The sequence below is a fragment of the Stylophora pistillata genome, chromosome 9 (assembly GCF_964205215.1).
Source record: "Stylophora pistillata chromosome 9, jaStyPist1.2, whole genome shotgun sequence".
In the NCBI taxonomy this organism is placed as follows: Eukaryota; Metazoa; Cnidaria; class Anthozoa; order Scleractinia; family Pocilloporidae; genus Stylophora; species Stylophora pistillata.
In genome coordinates, this window is record NC_142527.1 from 31,752,177 (window position 1) to 31,768,836 (window position 16,660).

The 16,660-nt window shown below is 36.9% G+C and overlaps 3 protein-coding genes across 4 annotated transcripts; 1 reads left to right on the forward strand and 2 right to left on the reverse strand.

The window, feature by feature from the left end:
- Positions 1 to 3,954: 3,954 nt before the first annotated feature.
- Positions 3,955 to 7,938, forward strand: LOC111334419 (large ribosomal subunit protein eL31). Of its 2 annotated transcripts, none has more exons than XM_022940140.2 (5): positions 3,955 to 4,014; positions 4,136 to 4,233; positions 5,107 to 5,232; positions 7,098 to 7,210; positions 7,853 to 7,938. In XM_022940140.2, the coding sequence occupies exons 2-5, from the start codon at positions 4,136 to 4,138 to the stop codon at positions 7,885 to 7,887; spliced, it is 372 nt and encodes a 123-aa protein (XP_022795875.1). In that variant the 5' UTR covers positions 3,955 to 4,014; the 3' UTR covers positions 7,888 to 7,938. The 2 variants fall into 2 exon arrangements, with proteins under 2 accessions (XP_022795875.1, XP_088588653.1); XM_088732527.1 differs by having other exon boundaries at positions 3,998 to 4,024.
- An 815-nt stretch (positions 7,939 to 8,753) lies between these two features.
- LOC111334418 (putative divalent cation/proton antiporter TMEM165) lies at positions 8,754 to 14,314 on the reverse strand. Its single transcript, XM_022940139.2, has 5 exons — positions 13,984 to 14,314; positions 12,717 to 13,124; positions 11,866 to 12,051; positions 11,419 to 11,524; positions 8,754 to 11,031 (listed from the first exon to the last, which is right to left on the reverse strand). The coding sequence occupies exons 1-5, from the start codon at positions 14,200 to 14,202 to the stop codon at positions 10,967 to 10,969; spliced, it is 984 nt and encodes a 327-aa protein (XP_022795874.2). The 5' UTR covers positions 14,203 to 14,314; the 3' UTR covers positions 8,754 to 10,966.
- A 163-nt stretch (positions 14,315 to 14,477) lies between these two features.
- On the reverse strand, positions 14,478 to 15,611 carry LOC111334442 (uncharacterized). Its single transcript, XM_022940177.2, has one exon. The coding sequence runs from the start codon at positions 15,387 to 15,389 to the stop codon at positions 14,862 to 14,864; it is 528 nt and encodes a 175-aa protein (XP_022795912.1). The 5' UTR covers positions 15,390 to 15,611; the 3' UTR covers positions 14,478 to 14,861.
- Positions 15,612 to 16,660: the final 1,049 nt, after the last annotated feature.

Sequence of the window (16,660 nt, forward strand, 5' to 3'; positions counted from 1 at the left end):
GTAGACCATTAAAAAAAATGAAAGGATAAAAATTGGTGTCACCGCAACCGTTAAAAATGGCAGGAAGTCTACGATTCCGTTAAATATCGATAATTTCCAACACCTTTGGCCTGCATTTTTAATTTGTGGTTATTTATGATAAAAGTTTCCAAAGTAACAAGATATCATTTGAGGCCAATATTTATTACTATAGACAATTTGACTAGGACTTATATGCTCTTGTGGCTAATTGAAACAGAGCCATCTTATAAAATGTTTCTAAGCGTTAGCTTAATGTTAGCTCTACTCTACTTCTAGAGCTTACAAACAAACTATCAAAATTAAATGATAAACGTTTTCGATGCATTTCATCGACTGCTTCTTCCAAACCAGCAGTAAATTTTTCTAACTATTATTTAAAATTCATTTATTAACGTCATTCTGGATTAGCAAACGATTTACAAAATATTCTGTTTATTTATTTTTTTCACGGAAGAAATACTTAAGCATCATCTAATTGTCTCTGAAACCAACGTATTACTGGCCTTCGCTGCACATCTACAAAACTTAGGATCAGAGCAAGTGTTTCTGTTTTACACAGTTTTGTCTGACGATTCTTGGAGTTATAAAATTATTAAGTTGTGAAGCAGAGTATCAGATGGTCAAACGGTTTGTTATCGTTACTTTTTACGCAAAGACCCGTCCAAGTGGAACAGATAGTGATGTAACTTTCGTAGCTATACTTAGATCTGAGCATCAGTTAAACTTCCGGTAACTTTCTGGAAAGCCTCTCACCTAGAGGCTCCGAATTATATTACTACATACAATGAAATCATTCAAAAGGTGATCGAGTTGATTTCATGTCGATTCTTGCATGCTCTGCCAGGATTGACGATTCTTCACATGTGGCTTGAATCAACACGCAGAGAAAGTCACGTTCGTTACTGCACGGTTTATTGCCTATTGACGATGTTCCAATCTAGATAATTCCGCATTTTTCTGTCCAGTTCATATCACTACGCTTTATTGAATATGTTATATCGGATGTGTCTTAAAATAGAAAAAAGCTTAAGAACATGTCTGAACACGGTTCAAAATTAGGCACAGTTGCTTTCCAGGCTAAACATAATTCTTCGCCTATGAGCGCAGTCATACATTCCATAACCAAAGACGAGTCAATTTTGGTAACCAACAGGAATAACTTCAAAACAACCTCCTAGAAACGATACAAATTCAATTGCTTTAGCAGAACAGACAATCATTCAAGGCTAACTTATACAAAAACTTTGTACTCAAAACTTTTACCCAAAAGAAATCTTAACACTGATTGGTGCAATACGAATCGTGTTTTCCTTAAACGTGTTAGTTGCATGAAAAATGACTAACTGTCCTCTGCTCAGCTTAGGCATTTGTGGAGGAACTGACGTTTGCAGAAGCACTAACGTACGTGATCACTTGTTGTGACGAGTCAGAGATTCAAACCTCAGAGGTTGCACTGACGCAAACGCATTTAGCTTTTCTTTCTTAACAATGCAGATACGTCGAATTTGAGAGCCACAAAGACGAATGAAGTTTAATGTTGACGTGCAACTACCCCGGCGCTGGAAAAAGGGGTTTTCCTTGGGACACGGAACTTAAGTTTGCTGTGTAAACTTCCCGTGTAGTTCACAGGAAGTTTTGCTGCTAAAAGGACTTATATGACATCTTCTCATTGAAGCGTGGTTTTCAGTAAATTGGAAAGAAAAACTATCCCAGATCAATGTTTGTCATTTCTTTCCTGCCCCTTTAACCAACACAACATGTAAATAAAGTAGAGTAGACTTCAGCGAGATGGGCATTAAGACACTGAATAAGTTTTAATTCAAATGTTGGAAAACAGTTTAATTTGAATTTTCTGCTGACGTCAGGTTAGAATTGAAGAATTCTAGCTGGGTGATTAATAAACACGATGTTACAAGGTGAACGAACGCTCTGACTAAGGGTTAACGGCTCCAAACGTCAGCTTTGAAACTCTCAGTACGGATGCCAGTTCACATTATCAACTCAGTTGATAAAATCCAAATTATCTTCAACGAGAAATTAAAAAAACCAGATTTAATGTGGTACACTAACCACGGCTCTAATTTGGTGCATCAGAAAATATAAATGATGACATGATTTATGGAAATGTAAAACCTGTAATTTCCATTTTCGCGTACGTAAGATCTATAGATATAGAAAGTTACGAAAACGGAAAGATGATTAGTTTTTCTTGTCATGTCCAATTGTAGTGCAGTCATTTTCATTTTTGATGGACTAAAAACGATTAATGGGTAAAATTTTGTTGTTTATCATCTGTGATTTCGGTATTTTAAGGGCTTCTAATCATGGTAAAGCGGAGCGGCTAGCCCATGTGCCGTCCTGTCATAACATTCGAGAGGAATGAGATACAATGAATATATGAAGATCATATATTTTGAACTGCGGTATTAGATACGTATGATGCACGATCCTCGCAGTAGATAGCGCTATTTGAGCAATAGCGAAAATCAGACCTGAAAAAAAAAAATCAGGCCTGTACGGGACTCGAACCACTGAACTCTGCGATACTAGTGCAGCGCTCTACCAATTGAGCTAACAATTGGTAGAGCGCTGCACTACCAATTTTATTTTTTCAGGTCTGATTTTCGCTATTGCTCAAATAGCGCTATCTACTGCGAGGATCGTGCATCATACGTATCTAATACCGCAGTTCAAAATATATGATCTTCATATATTCATTGTATCTCATTTATCACTTTCACGGGTTTATTACGAATCAACTTAATGGCCTGCTCCCAGTTGGCTTGTAAGCTCAATTGGTAGAGCGCTGCACTAGTATCGCAGAGGTCAGTGGTTCGAGTCCCGTACAGGCCTGATTTTTTTTTTTTTTTTTTTCAGGTCTGATTTTCGCTATTGCTCAAATAGCGCTATCTACTGCGAGGATCGTGCATCATACGTATCTAATATCGCAGTTCAAAATATATGATCTTCATATATTCATTGTATCTCATTTATCACTTTCACGGGTTTATTACGAATCAACTTAATGGCCTGCTCCCAGTTGGCTTGTTAGCTCAATTGGTAGAGCGCTGCACTAGTATCGCAGAGTTCAGTGGTTCGAGTCCCGTACAGGCCTGATTTTTTTTTTTCAGGTCTGATTTTCGCTATTGCTCAAATAGCGCTATCTACTGCGAGGATCGTGCATCATACGTATCTAATACCGCAGTTCAAAATATATGATCTTCATATATTCATTGTATCTCATTTATCACTTTCACGGGTTTATTACGAATCAACTTAATGGCCTGCTCCCAGTTGGCTTGTTAGCTCAATTGGTAGAGCGCTGCACTAGTATCGCAGAGTTCAGTGGTTCGAGTCCCGTACAGGCCTGATTTTTTTTTTTTCAGGTCTGATTTTCGCTATTGCTCAAATAGCGCTATCTACTGCGAGGATCGTGCATCATACGTATCTAATACCGCAGTTCAAAATATATGATCTTCATATATTCATTGTATCTCATTTATCACTTTCACGGGTTTATTACGAATCAACTTAATGGCCTGCTCCCAGTTGGCTTGTTAGCTCAATTGGTAGAGCGCTGCACTAGTATCGCAGAGGTCAGTGGTTCGAGTCCCGTACAGGCCTGATTTTTTTTTTTTTTTTTTTTTTTTCAGGTCTGATTTTCGCTATTGCTCAAATAGCGCTATCTACTGTGAGGATCGTGCATCATACGTATTCGAGAGGAAATTTAACAAATCTAAATCTGGGATTTAACTCTCTTTATTATTATAGAGAATTTATGATTGATATCAAAATTTAGTTCGCATGATTGAAAGAACAATTTTTTTTTCGGTCTAAGGCCCAGTCCGAGGGTCCATTTCGGACGTCCATCCTAGTTATTTTCAATTTTTTATTTTCCCTGAACGTCCTGTGCGAAGCCTGGTGCCGACCCATCTCATCCCACAATGCTGTGCTGCCTCGTTCAACTCGATCTCTCCAAAGTCGTCCTTGAAGGTTCGTCATGGTATCTCGAGAACTTTTTAGATATCCAATCCATCTGACCCAAAGTCCTGTAAATTCTTATTATTAAAGCATAAAATATTTTATTTTAATCTTTCGTTTTTCATTTTGTAAGATGGCTAAGAAAACCGACAAGAAAAAGGGGCGCTCTGCCATCAATGAAGTTGTGACTCGTGAATACACGGTAAACATACACAAGAGAATCCATGGCATGTAAGTTCGGTGTTTTGTCTTTTTCTTAAAGAGGGATAGTTTTGCCTGGAAAGTGACAGCAATGTAGTGGTTCAGTTCTTTAGACTAGTGTCCGCCAATTAACAATGAATGCTACAGCCTCTGTCAGAGACACACGCGAGACTGGGAAGTAAAGCGTTTTAATAAAGCACTTGTCCTGCTGTTTCATTTTCTACTTTCATCTAGTTGTGTTTTTATATAGTGCATGTAATATTTTTTCAGATCAAATAAAATGTTTTTTTTTTCTTTTGATGGCCCGCTCTGAATTCAAAGCCTGCCATATTGTTTCTATTACACCCTATCTATGAAGTCTTAAGACCTTCGAATTTTGGGAAGAGAAACTAAGTAATAGGAATCAGGGACTGGAACACAGGAACGCTGGCTTGCCATACCAGCTTTCTCACCACTTACCACATTGACTGCAGAATGCAAATCGTGTCTTTCTATTTTCAACAAGTATGAATAATGGCTGAATGGTTCTGGCATCTGACAAATCAAAAAGTCTCATATGTAACAGTTATTTTATGATGTAGTATAATTTCAGAGCTGAGCTAAGAGCTTCCAGCAATCTGATTGGTCGAGTGGTTCCTTATATGACGCTATATAAACCTCTCCATGTAGTTCATATAAAATGTTAAAATAAAATGCTAACAAATGTTACTAAAATGTTATAATTTTAGAAATTTCTTTGTTGTTCAGCTCTGAAATTATACTAAAACAATTATTCGCCTTGGGTTTGCTGAATATTGTCGAATAATCGCCTCTACTTCATCTCAGGATTATTCGACAATATTCACCTCCCCTTCGGCAAATAATTGTTAAATTTTGATTGCAAGCGCCTTTTTTTCATAACAGTGGCTTCAAGAGACGAGCGCCAAGGGCCATTAAGGAAATAAAAAAGTTTGCTGAGAAAATGATGGGAACACCTGATATTCGAGTAGACACCAACCTTAACAAACATGTATGGTCCAAGGGTATTAGGTATGTCATTATCCTTCACTAGACCAAAGTTCTGTTAACCCAGGAGTGATCAAGAAGTAATTTTTATCTTGCCATATCAGACTGACAGGTGATGAGCATAAAGAAAAATATAAACAAAATGAAATTATTTGAATTAAAACCACTTTCTTAGAACTAATAGTAATAGTAATCAAAGTTTAATGTCTTTACGTGGGGCATGGTTACCCATATTGCCCGAGCCAGAGGCTCATATGTGAAACGCAAGACAACAACCCACCCATCCCACCCCAGGGGAGGACATCCATCACACAGTAATCTCGTGTATGGAAAATTAATGTCTCCTACCCCTAACCCTGCAGGAGACGGGACCTCCATTTATTCGTCCCTATCCGAGAAGACTAGAATATCTAAACCATTTCTTGATGATATCGAAAGGCAGCATATTCTTCTTTAAGACCCTGAGTGTTGGTCCAGCCTGTGGGCTTGAACCCTCGACCTCCCGCACATCAGTCCAGTGCTCTATCCATTGAGCTAACTGGGAGGCGAGAACTGTCATCATATAAAGAATTAAGCAGAGTAGAAGGGTAAAGACTTGAAGTTGAACTGTTATGTTATCATCTTCTCGTCACATTCTGAATTAATGACAATAGTAACCACTGAAATTGTGCTTAATAACTAGCAATGTTAGCTTCCAACCATTCCCTTATATGTTGTGGTTCAATTTTATCCTTCATTTTTTTCAAGTTTGTTTTCATGCACAACAATATCTATAAGGTGGGGTAATTAAGATTTGAACCATGGATAAAACTGTAATGTGATATTTTACAACCATGTGGACATTGATTTAGGTTCTTGTTCCAAAGTAGAGTTCACAATGTAGACCATTCCAGTGACATCATTTTTAAAGCTGGTCCAGTACAATTTTTTAATTAGATTATCTTCATGCTGTCTGTTGGAAAAATTCATGTAGATTTGCATAACACAGTCTGTCAGTGTTAGGTTTGCAAATTGCAGTAAAAACTTTATAAGGGCCCACTGATCTGCCACCTGATATTCTTTCCACATTTTGGTACTTGCAAGTACCTGAAGTCACTCAGTAAGATAAGTATAGGTAATCGCATGGGGCCGAGTAAAATTAAGGATTAATATCACGCTTGTTTTCAGAAGTTGCTGAAATTGCCCGAGTCACGCAGCAACGAGGGCAATTTCTGCAACTTCCGAAAACACAAGTGATATTAATCCTTAATTTTACGAGGAACCATGTGATTACTTGTTTATAATATAAGGGGCAAAATGTTTTCTTACTGATCTCGTGCAAAACGGGACGCCTTTGTTACAAAACAAACAGAAATTTCTTTATTTTGGCAGCCGTTGCTAAGCGATTTTCAGCCAATCATTTTCAAGCAATTTTGCCCAGGGCAATTACAAAAATTAAGAAAAAATGCCCTGTGTCTTGACCAATCACAATTCAGTAATTTTGCCCCTTATATGATAAACTGGAATATGTAACTGAAAAAAAATTACCAATTGTCATCTAACTACAGGAGTGACATGTTCCTGTTCAGGTAGTTTTCAAGGTGCCAAAATCTCAGTTCCTTTTTTCTTATGTGTAAAGCACTCTTGAAAGTAAATCTAGAACAAACTTGGAAAAATCATTCAAAATGTGTACCATGACAGTAAACAATTTTATAAATGTGTTCCGAAAAACTATAGGTGACAACCATTCAAAGTGTTTTACTATCAGGCTCACTGGCAGTGTAGGAAAACATCCCAAAAGTGATGCACTGCAAAGTTTTGTAGTCTTAAAAGTTGATTGTAAGACAAACAGTAAAAGAGGTTTATTATTTATCATTTTGTGATCTAATAACAGAATTTTGTCTGAATAGAAATGTGCCATTCAGGGTTAGGATTCGTTTAGCTCGTAAAAGGAATGAAGACGAAGACTCTGTTCACAAGCTGTACACACTTGTCACTCACGTCCCTGTGGCTTCATTCAAGGGTTAGTAGTTTGTGCTGAAACAGAACAACTCCCTCTCTTGACAGAAGTCATACCAATGTTTAGCTTATTTTGTTTGCAAAGAATTTGAAAAGGTTTTAAAAAGTGTGCAGAAAAGTTTCCCTTGTAATCATTATTGTGCAGCTCTAAAGCTGTTATGTAAAATATAGATATTAGAGGCTTAAGAAAAAGTGTTGCTGTTACTTTGATAAATTATCTTTGAACATACGTAGACTCCTAGTGGTAATTGGTTGGGATCCTTCTCCCAAACAATGTCTATGAGGTTTTCTTAGCCTTCTTCCCCATCCAATGTTTGTTGATGGCCAATGTTTCTCTGCCATCATTCAGATTAATATTGAGAGGGGCATGGGAGAGAGTAGGTGTCCCAATAAATGTCTCTGGGAGTGAAGGTGGCCAGTACTTTTAAGCTGCCAAACTTGTTTGTGTAACTGAGGAAAAATTGGAATTGACATTGGTCTAAAAGTTTTTAGTACTCTTCCATAGTTGTCAGTAGTTACTATTTCTCATCAACTCAACTCTGGAAGGAAGCGGACTGTGGTTGATGATGATGATGATGATGATGATGATGATGATGATAATAAACTGGTATTTAAACATTAACAAGTATTTTCCTTTTTTTTGTAGGTCTGCAAACACAGAAGGTGGAAAGTGAGGATTGAGCCTCTGTACAGAAATAAACTTGTCAATTCAATAAAGATCTCATAACTTTGTCTCTGACTTTTAGTATTTCTGATTTGCAGTTGGTATTCAAAACATGTTTGCCTCTTCTTGCCAGGTTGATGCCATGATCCTCCTGAAATCATGTAAATTATTTTTGCTTATTTGAGAAGATCAAGTCTGATTTTAGCTGAGATTTTCTTTTGAACTGTTCATTGTTTACAGATCAAACTTTAGTAGAGTTGCGTTCATTTCTTGTGAAAGAATTGGATGAAGGGAGGTGACATCCTCTTTAACAGAACCATAACTAACTTGAAAATCAATATCAGCTTGATTCACAAATCACAAAATTCAAGTTAGTGCCAAGATAAATGAGGTCACTTTCCTACTTAATCAATCCCTGCCATTGCAACATGTGAAGCATGTTATGACAGTGGACAGTTAAAATGAGAAATGAAAAAAGAGCAAAAGTTAACAATACTTTTTCATCAAAACTACATTTAAATCATTCTAGAGGATTTAGAATGAAATCCTAGGAAAGAGAGCTACTTGTAACCACTGAGCCATCCATTTTTACCACATACTTATCAGAGTGAGCACCACATAACAGCTTAAACAAGCCACTGCCTGTTTCATTGTCAAGAAAACAGTACACAAAACTGCAAGTTGACCCACCCTTAAAAAGTGATAAATTCACACGAATGACTCTACTCAACTTGTCCACTGTTGACTTTAGTGCTGCGTTTAATCATCAACAGCAACTACAAAGCTTTGATAAGTGTTTTCAATCATTCAGATCCCAACAACACAACTTTTAGTTTGCCCTCTCCACTTTTTAAGCTTGGGAGGAAAGACACCAGTTTACAAATTGAGAGATTTAAGGCAATTTAATTTTTTTTTCTTTCTTGCTGGTGGGAAATATTTTATTCCATATTAAACGGAATTTGGGGAACCATGTGCTGGATTATGTTAAAAATAACAAAAATACATGCCTTAACTTTAAACTAGTCATTGTTTAAAAGTTACTTTCAGTTTTCATGCACATGACTTTTTGATGATGAAGACTTCTACTTACATCATTAGTGAGGATGGTTCATATTGAGGCGATACTACTCTTTCACTGGTCATCGGAAAACAATATGAACTATTACCACTGGGTTCAAACCATTTACCAAAAAAAGAAAAGTTCACACAGAAAACTGAAAGGGTCAGTTTTTTAAACAAGGGTTAGCCTTTGTTTGACAAAACTACTTCCTTAACAATTCTTAATTGTGCTTACCTTTTATCTGAACACTGACTTGAAGGGGAACTGAACCCTAAAAATTAACCATTTTTTTAAACTGCAGCTTATAGTTCAAATAGCAATGTTCGAGGGTTCTTTTCAGTCTTTGTGCCCAACTTTGCCTCAGATAAATAGTTTAAAGTGGTATTTTGGCCTCATAGTACAATGGCTCAGAGAAGCAATGTCAGCGGTCATTTTAGCTCACTCTTACGTCACTGGTGGGGAAGAAAGATAATAAACCCGTACTCTTTCTACAGAAATTTGGTTTGGTTATGGAGTTGTCCAAGTTGTGTGACCTGTAATGGGGATTAACTACGAAAATGAAATAATAACAGTTGTTTTTCTAAGTTGGTTCCCCACCACTGACATCATAAACGACTGCTGCTGACCTATTTTGAGTCAACGGTCTTACAGCCCCAAAAGTGGGAAAAAGGCAACTTCAAATCGAATTTTCTCGTGAAAAACAAGTGAATGAAAATGAATATCGACACTTTATCTTACTCCTCTAAAGCTAACTAGAAATGAATGTAAACAATATATCAATTTTAGGCTTCAGTTCCCCTTTAAGTGAACAGTGTCAAAAGGGTCAAAAGCTAACTGTGGAAGGACATTTAAATCAAATTAAGTCAACCCTCTAAAGCCTACTGTTTGCATAAACCCTGGTTTTGGTGAGACCTTGAGTAAATAACCTGCCCAAAGTGTTTTCTTTGGTGTAAAATAATGCCGCAATACTCCTAAATTAATGATTGTAACTAAAAAAATATTAAAGAATGCTTCTCATCTGTTCTGACTGACTAGTGTAATAATTAACTTTGTTTTAAATAATATTGCCATTCGCATGATTTCATACATGCATGTAAAATAGTATGAATGATATGTTCATTTTAACGATGAAAGTCAAGGCTACAATTTCCAGAGTTGTAGGAATAAAGCTTGGTATAAACTAGCTTGTTCTTATTCTGCCCTTAATCATGAGATGAATATAATCATAGATATCCCTTGAGGATAAAATGAAAATGGTGTTTGTCCAATTTAAAACTAAAAAAAAGTTATTGGTATAATTTCATGAAAAGACTAGCCGTGACTCATTGGTATTCCTGAGAGGACAGAGGCACTGTACATGCACAATTCTATCGTGCTGCCTCCCTCCATCTACGATTGTTCTTAGGGTCAGTACTTGCCAATCACTTCTGAACCAGCCAATCAGTGTATGCCAATCACTTCTGAACCAGCCAATCAGTGTATGCAAATGCACCATTTGCCTGTGTGACATATACTAATAATTATAGCTATAATATCAATATTACCATCAATACTGCAGTAAGCATTGCATTATGGCTTGGACTAATGACAATTATTACAATATTTTTTTAATTTTTTTTTTTTTTTTTTTTCAGGATAAATCTATTCACTTAGACATGCACTCCGAGTCTTAACCCTTCTTCTCCCAAAGATTGATCACTAAATAATTTCTCTGCAGAAAGTTCCTTCATTTTTAAGCAGACAGGTAATCCAAAAAAAAGAAAAATTTCCATCACAAGATGCTACCACGTTCTCAAAGCAAAAATTATTAGAAAGGTATGGTAGACAGGATGGAGAATTAATATGTAGTTCTTTGGAGTAAAAGGGTTACATGCCAAAGTTTTACAAAAGATGATCACGTTCACAGCTCGTCACACACACTGGTCCATGAAGTGTGACAGATTTCTATATAATTTTCATTCATAAAAGTGAATGTATAGGGTTGATACTTGTATACCGTAGGTCCATCTGTTTAATTCAGTTAAATCATTTTTGTTTTACTCTTCAATAAAAAATGCTGTTAATGCAAATATCAAAAAGACAATCCCACCAATAATTGTAACTGAAAGATAAAATAATAAAAATTATGTGTCAATACTTTATGACACTAACTGTAACATAAATAGTTTTATCTGCTTTTCAGGTCTTTGCTCTCTAAGATGGTGTTTTTTCAACAAGGAGATATAAAGGAACATCTTCGTTTCACCCCAACAGTGGTGTCTGAGCCAAAGACTTATGTAGCTGAAAAAACTGGTAAGAGGTGATCATTTACATTTATAATGTCAAAATCTTACAGAGAATTTGCCATTTATCCACCCTGCAGCTATACAACAGAGCAGTCAATCTGTGACAGTTAAACAGAAGAATTCACCTTCTGAATATAAGTTTTCTTAAACATAAGAATATGGTTTAACTATTGTTGAAAAAAAAAAAGGAATGTTTAAGGCACCTGTTCTGACAGATATTCTTTGAGCAATTAGTCTTCCCCCAATCACAGCCAGCCCAGTGCACAGGGCGTGTCCTAATGTTCCACCTATCGTCACACCAACTACATTCTGAGGGTGAGATGTTTTAAAAAATTCAGTTTAAATCATCAATTTGAAAGTAAAGATTGTATATGTAGATATGCATTCTTTTATGCCATTAATGATTCTCAATGAAAGGAATCTAACAAATCAACAGTGGTTAAGGGTGTTCTGTAATCTTCTCATCAATGATAATTGTCACCACAGTGGTCAAAATGTTCTGGACTCAGGTGATTCTTTCAGTGCATGACCATTGAGTGACACAGTTACACAAGCAGCTTTGTCTGTACTCTTATCACCAACAGCAAATTGGCCTATCAGATCGTGACATTATAGCTGGTTGTGGTAAAATAATATACTGGTATCTATACCTCTCTTGATGCCAGGAGTATAGTTGCCAGTTGAGACCTGTCACCCCATTCAGCAAGGAATGTTAGAGTGAATGCCTGTAGTAATATAGGTGAAAAAAGACCAAAAAACTTTGCAGGCTTTTTCCCTCCTCTTATTATACCAGTTTCTACATCTTGAGTGATGGTAGATGAGTCATCCTTCTCCATCTAAACAAAAGTACACCATAAATTTACTGAGGGATAAGGAAAAGATAGCTTTAGTATGCAGGTATATAATGCAATCAGAAACCAAAAAGATGACCTAAGGAAAAAAAATTAAATTTGCTAAAAATTAAAAAAAGCCAACCACAACGATCTAAGTTGAAGTGAAATGTTATGGATTAAGGAGTAGACTGGTAAGCAAGTAAAAAAGGCCAAAAACCCCTTTATCTTAATTTATAATAAATGAAAACCAACTTTTAAAAAAGGAAAAAATGAAAAAATACATATTGGAGACCAAAACTGAAAATGCAAAAATTGTAAACACAAAAAGTGAAAACACCTATCACAAATGAGATTGAAAGTAGAAAACTGAAAAAACAAATTCCCCAATATTTATACAAAATACAGTAACTCATTATAATGTATTAAGAGGGTAAGTTTCTAAAGAAACTGTGATGCTACGTCAGCAGGAGTATTACAAGATGATTTGGTTCTAATGACTGAGTTATAACTTAGCCACTATAAGGAGTTTCTAATGCTGACGTTCTGAGTGGAGGCTTTTCAAGCAACACTTCCCCCACCTGTATTCATATTATGTGCCCAGCCCCAACAACTGCTACAAAAGGAGATATAGAAAATGAAACATTATGTAATACTGTTTCTTGGCAGACCTCAGCTTCCTTCTTTTTAAGTTCTGCTTGTACTTCTTCTAACTCCTCCTGTCCCTCATTAGGATCCATATCGTAACCTTCTTTTAACATTTTTAGACCAAAAAATACAAACAGTGCTGTTGATATGTACAGTGTGTATTTTCTTGGAATGACGGTTGTTGCATATCCCAAAACTGCTGAGAGAATTGTCATTAAACCAAGGGCAAGCATAGCTCCTGTGAATACAACAAGCCTTGGATGTCTCATTGACATAATGGCAGCAATGAAAAATGTCTTGTCGCCAAGTTCCGAAACAATGATCACAGATAGAGCAGCTACGAAGGCATGGATGAATTCAACACTAGAAACACTCCATGAACCACCAGAGGCAGATGGCTGCTTTGACAAGGAGCCTTGGAAAATGCCATTCTGGAAGAGAAAAAAATAGCTCTGTGTTACTGGACATTTATTGCCAATACTCAATGAGTCTGGATTGATAATTATTGTTTTAGTATAACTATTCAGGTAATTAGGGGAACAACTGCATCTTCCTTCATTTTCCCAATCAGAAATACCGGTACCAACAAGTTGTGGAGTGATACTATTATTGGATACAGTGTAATCAGGATTGCATTTCTTCTATTTTTAATTATAACATGTGCTGTGATGGAGTCAAATTTTTTAATTTTTTTGCATAGACCCATTTCAGGTCAATGCAAATGAAGAAAAACTGGAGGACAGAGAAATAATAAGAGGTTATTGTTATATCTGTTTGGGAATTTATTTATTTTCTTCAGTCTGCACTTTCACTGGCCACAACCCTCCACAAGTTTGGTTGAACCAAACTGCTTACCACTCAAATTTGCAACAGTTCTTATCACATGGTCCAATATCATTTGTATCAACATCGACAGGTGGAAAATGGAAAACTACTTCAGTCAGAAATGGTATCGAGGATGTGGGCTATATTTCCACTGTGTTTACATTTTATGAATTGCCCAAGTGGTCCTGCAATCATGTGACACAAGGAAACCTTTTATTATATAATACTACTCTTCCTTGGCGTTACAGTTATTGATAAATTTGTGGCGTTTATCCCATAAACTAGTAAAGTTAAAACTATGACGAATTGCTATCACGAGCTCCATTGACCACAAGCCAGATCAACCGCACATATGCGATACTATATATGTTAACAGGCGTAACTAATAAATGTTTTTAAAATACCCGAGTAGCCATTTTGTTCAGTAAAAAGCCACTCGCGATCACACTTAAAATACTTTCTTACCACTTCATCCTCAACAGGCTGTACAAAGGATACAGAATCGGTACCTTTTGGCTTTTCATTGGGACCATTTCCCTGGACTTCTGATGAAGCCATTAAGACACGACCCGCAAGACCTTCAAGTTCATCGGGAACTGCAGCACACGCTATTGTTACACGACACATTAAAACAACTCCAATGATTAGAAACAAACTTAGACGTCCTTTAAAATAAGTCCCCATGTTGAATTAGTCACCAGAGTAACAGTTTAAACCATTTGCTTTCGTTAACCTGTGTTTATAAAATATGAATTTTTGAGAATTTCTCCGGTATTCTTCGGAGCGCTTGAAGGGGTCAGCGGTCATGTTATGTAACTTATGCGTAAAGACCAGGCAAGAGAGAGAGAGGGAGGGGTGGTTGAGTTAATGTATTCGTTCCAATTCTTCTGCGATTTGACCCATCTATATAATCCCGCGCTTGCGCGAACGTTATTGATAGAAAACTGACTTACAGAGCAAAGTTTTTTGTGGTCATATTTATTAAGCTATTCGACCAGCTACCTTATTACAGAAAATAAACTAGCCACAAGCGACAACTCTTCATCTTCGTAGAAATAGTTTTCTGTGGCTATTCGTATTTACAGGCTAGGTGAATGATGTACCCTAGAAACAGACTCCGTTTTCTGCAGCAAACCGCTCATTCCCACAATACCTCCTATTACAATGATAACATCTTCGCGGAAGTGCGTCATACGACATTGCCAAGTAGCTTAAGGACCCTGATCAGGAAACAGGTGATCCAATTTATAACGGTTGATATTCACAACTCTAATTGCCAGCGTTCCTTTTCCTTTTTTTCTCTTTATTTTAAAAGAATAACAGAAACAAAAGCGTACAGTGAATTATAACCAAGCTGGTAGACTAGCCTTTCTTGTCAGAGTTCTACTCATGGGCGAATAGAATAAAGTGACTCTCGACAAAAATTTGCGCACGTCTTCGGCTTCTGCGACATCAACAGGCATTTGTTTATTGCCGTCCAAGGCGCGCACATCAGCTTCGCAACGTAACAAATACTTGACAATGTCAAGGTACCCTTCACTGGCTGCGTAGTGTAAAGGAGTCCATCCCTGTCCGTCTCTTTTGTTCACATCCGCTCCTAGTTCTATCAAAGCTTTTACACTCCTGAAATTACCATCAAGAACACACTGTGTAAGCGCGGTCATCCCAGATGCAGTAACAGCGTCCAATTCGACGACTTTTCCAGTTCGACGCAGGAAGTCAATGACTTTCTTTCCCTCTGTAAACTCCGAATCTAAAGAGTCCTTATTGCAAGCGATTTGGAACATCAAATCGAAAGGTTGTGGACACGATCTCACTCTGTGAACCGCTACTTTACCTTTTGGTTTCTGAGCCGTTGAGTTTGTATCCATGTCTGTTCTGCTATTTATCTTATTGAAGTGCTGCTCAGAAGGTTGATTTATTTTAACCTGTGCTTTCGATGCCGTTAATCTTCGAATAAATGGGTAAACTTGTTTGTGCAATGAAATTAGAACGAAACTGACAAATGCTGTCAATCCGACCAGCTAACGACCTCTTTATCACTAAAGTCAAATCCGCATCACGCAATTGAAATCATCTATGATCAATTTAGAATATTCCGCATTTGTTACTACTTATCTAGTATCGGCACAAGTGGTATGCGGTTACTGTTGCATTACAGAAATCTTTGACGATTCATACGTTAAACAGGTTAACAGTTTCACGCTGAGACATTTTGGGTTGAGAAAACAGCTAAAATTGATGTAATGTTTACGTTTGTTTATAACAATTGAGTGTTGTGCCGCTAAAGTGACCTGAAAGTAAATTTAACTCTGATTTTAATGGTCTCAGTTGATCATAAGCTGATCTGAAAACATAAGATAAGGATGGACGATCATTTTCCCGCAAAAACAAAACTTCCCTTTCAGCTCACAGGAAAGAGGAACTGTCTGCTTGTGAAACTTTTTCTGGTGGTTTTTCCACTGATGTCTGATATCTTATTTTAATTTCATTGCTATATCAGCAAATTGGTTTAAATTTTCAAATCAATGTGAGACAAATCGATGAAATTAGATATAAGATCAGCGCTGAATATGGAGAAAGTTCTCTTTACCAGTGCTGGAAATCTCAGGTTCGTTTCTATCACTTTAAATCGCACTTGTGCACGTCGAAACAATTTACCCACGAGCTAGTACCAAACTAAACAGCTTTCAGACTTCACAACCAATTAAAGATACCTTCCTTGATATCGGGTTGCTTTTATGTCAACTGGTACAGTATCTGCACTCTATGGAAATTAGCCTTGTCTAAACACAGACGGTGTTTTTATAGACATTCATTAGTACATTGTCAGAAAATGTTTATGTTGCAAAAACAAACGGCAAACCGTCGGCAAGTGAATTCAACCATTTAATTAATGGCTTTGGGCGTTTGTACTCTTCAGAGTAAATTTTTTAACCACTGCCATTTCTTAACAAGATAGATACTAGAAGAGAAGAGTAACTGGTCAGTTTTGTACTCATTACGGACCTACTAAGGAGGGGATCGAAATGTTTCGGCTGTTGCAGAAGCGCTGCCGATAACTAAACCAATCGAGCAAGGATGTTCTATTCACGGCCTCCATGACTTCGCAGTAGCAACGGAAGTTCCAAAAAATTCGCTA

Excerpts from the sequence above, each read along its gene's own strand:
- LOC111334419 (XM_088732527.1), top strand. Across the intron at positions 4,234-5,106 it reads CACAAGAGAATCCATGGCAT|TGGCTTCAAGAGACGAGCGC; the intron begins GTAAGTTCGGTG and ends TTTTCATAACAG. Across the intron at positions 7,211-7,852 it reads CCCTGTGGCTTCATTCAAGG|GTCTGCAAACACAGAAGGTG; the intron begins GTTAGTAGTTTG and ends TTTTTTTTGTAG.
- LOC111334418 (XM_022940139.2), bottom strand. The coding sequence starts at position 14,202 with ATGGGGACTTATTTTAAAGGACGTCTAAGTTTGTTTCTAATCATTGGA. Across the intron at positions 11,525-11,865 it reads TACTCCTGGCATCAAGAGAG|AATGTAGTTGGTGTGACGAT; the intron begins GTATAGATACCA and ends TCTCACCCTCAG. Across the intron at positions 11,032-11,418 it reads AAGAATATCTGTCAGAACAG|TTACAATTATTGGTGGGATT; the intron begins GTGCCTTAAACA and ends TTTATCTTTCAG.
- LOC111334442 (XM_022940177.2), bottom strand. The coding sequence starts at position 15,389 with ATGGATACAAACTCAACGGCTCAGAAACCAAAAGGTAAAGTAGCGGTT.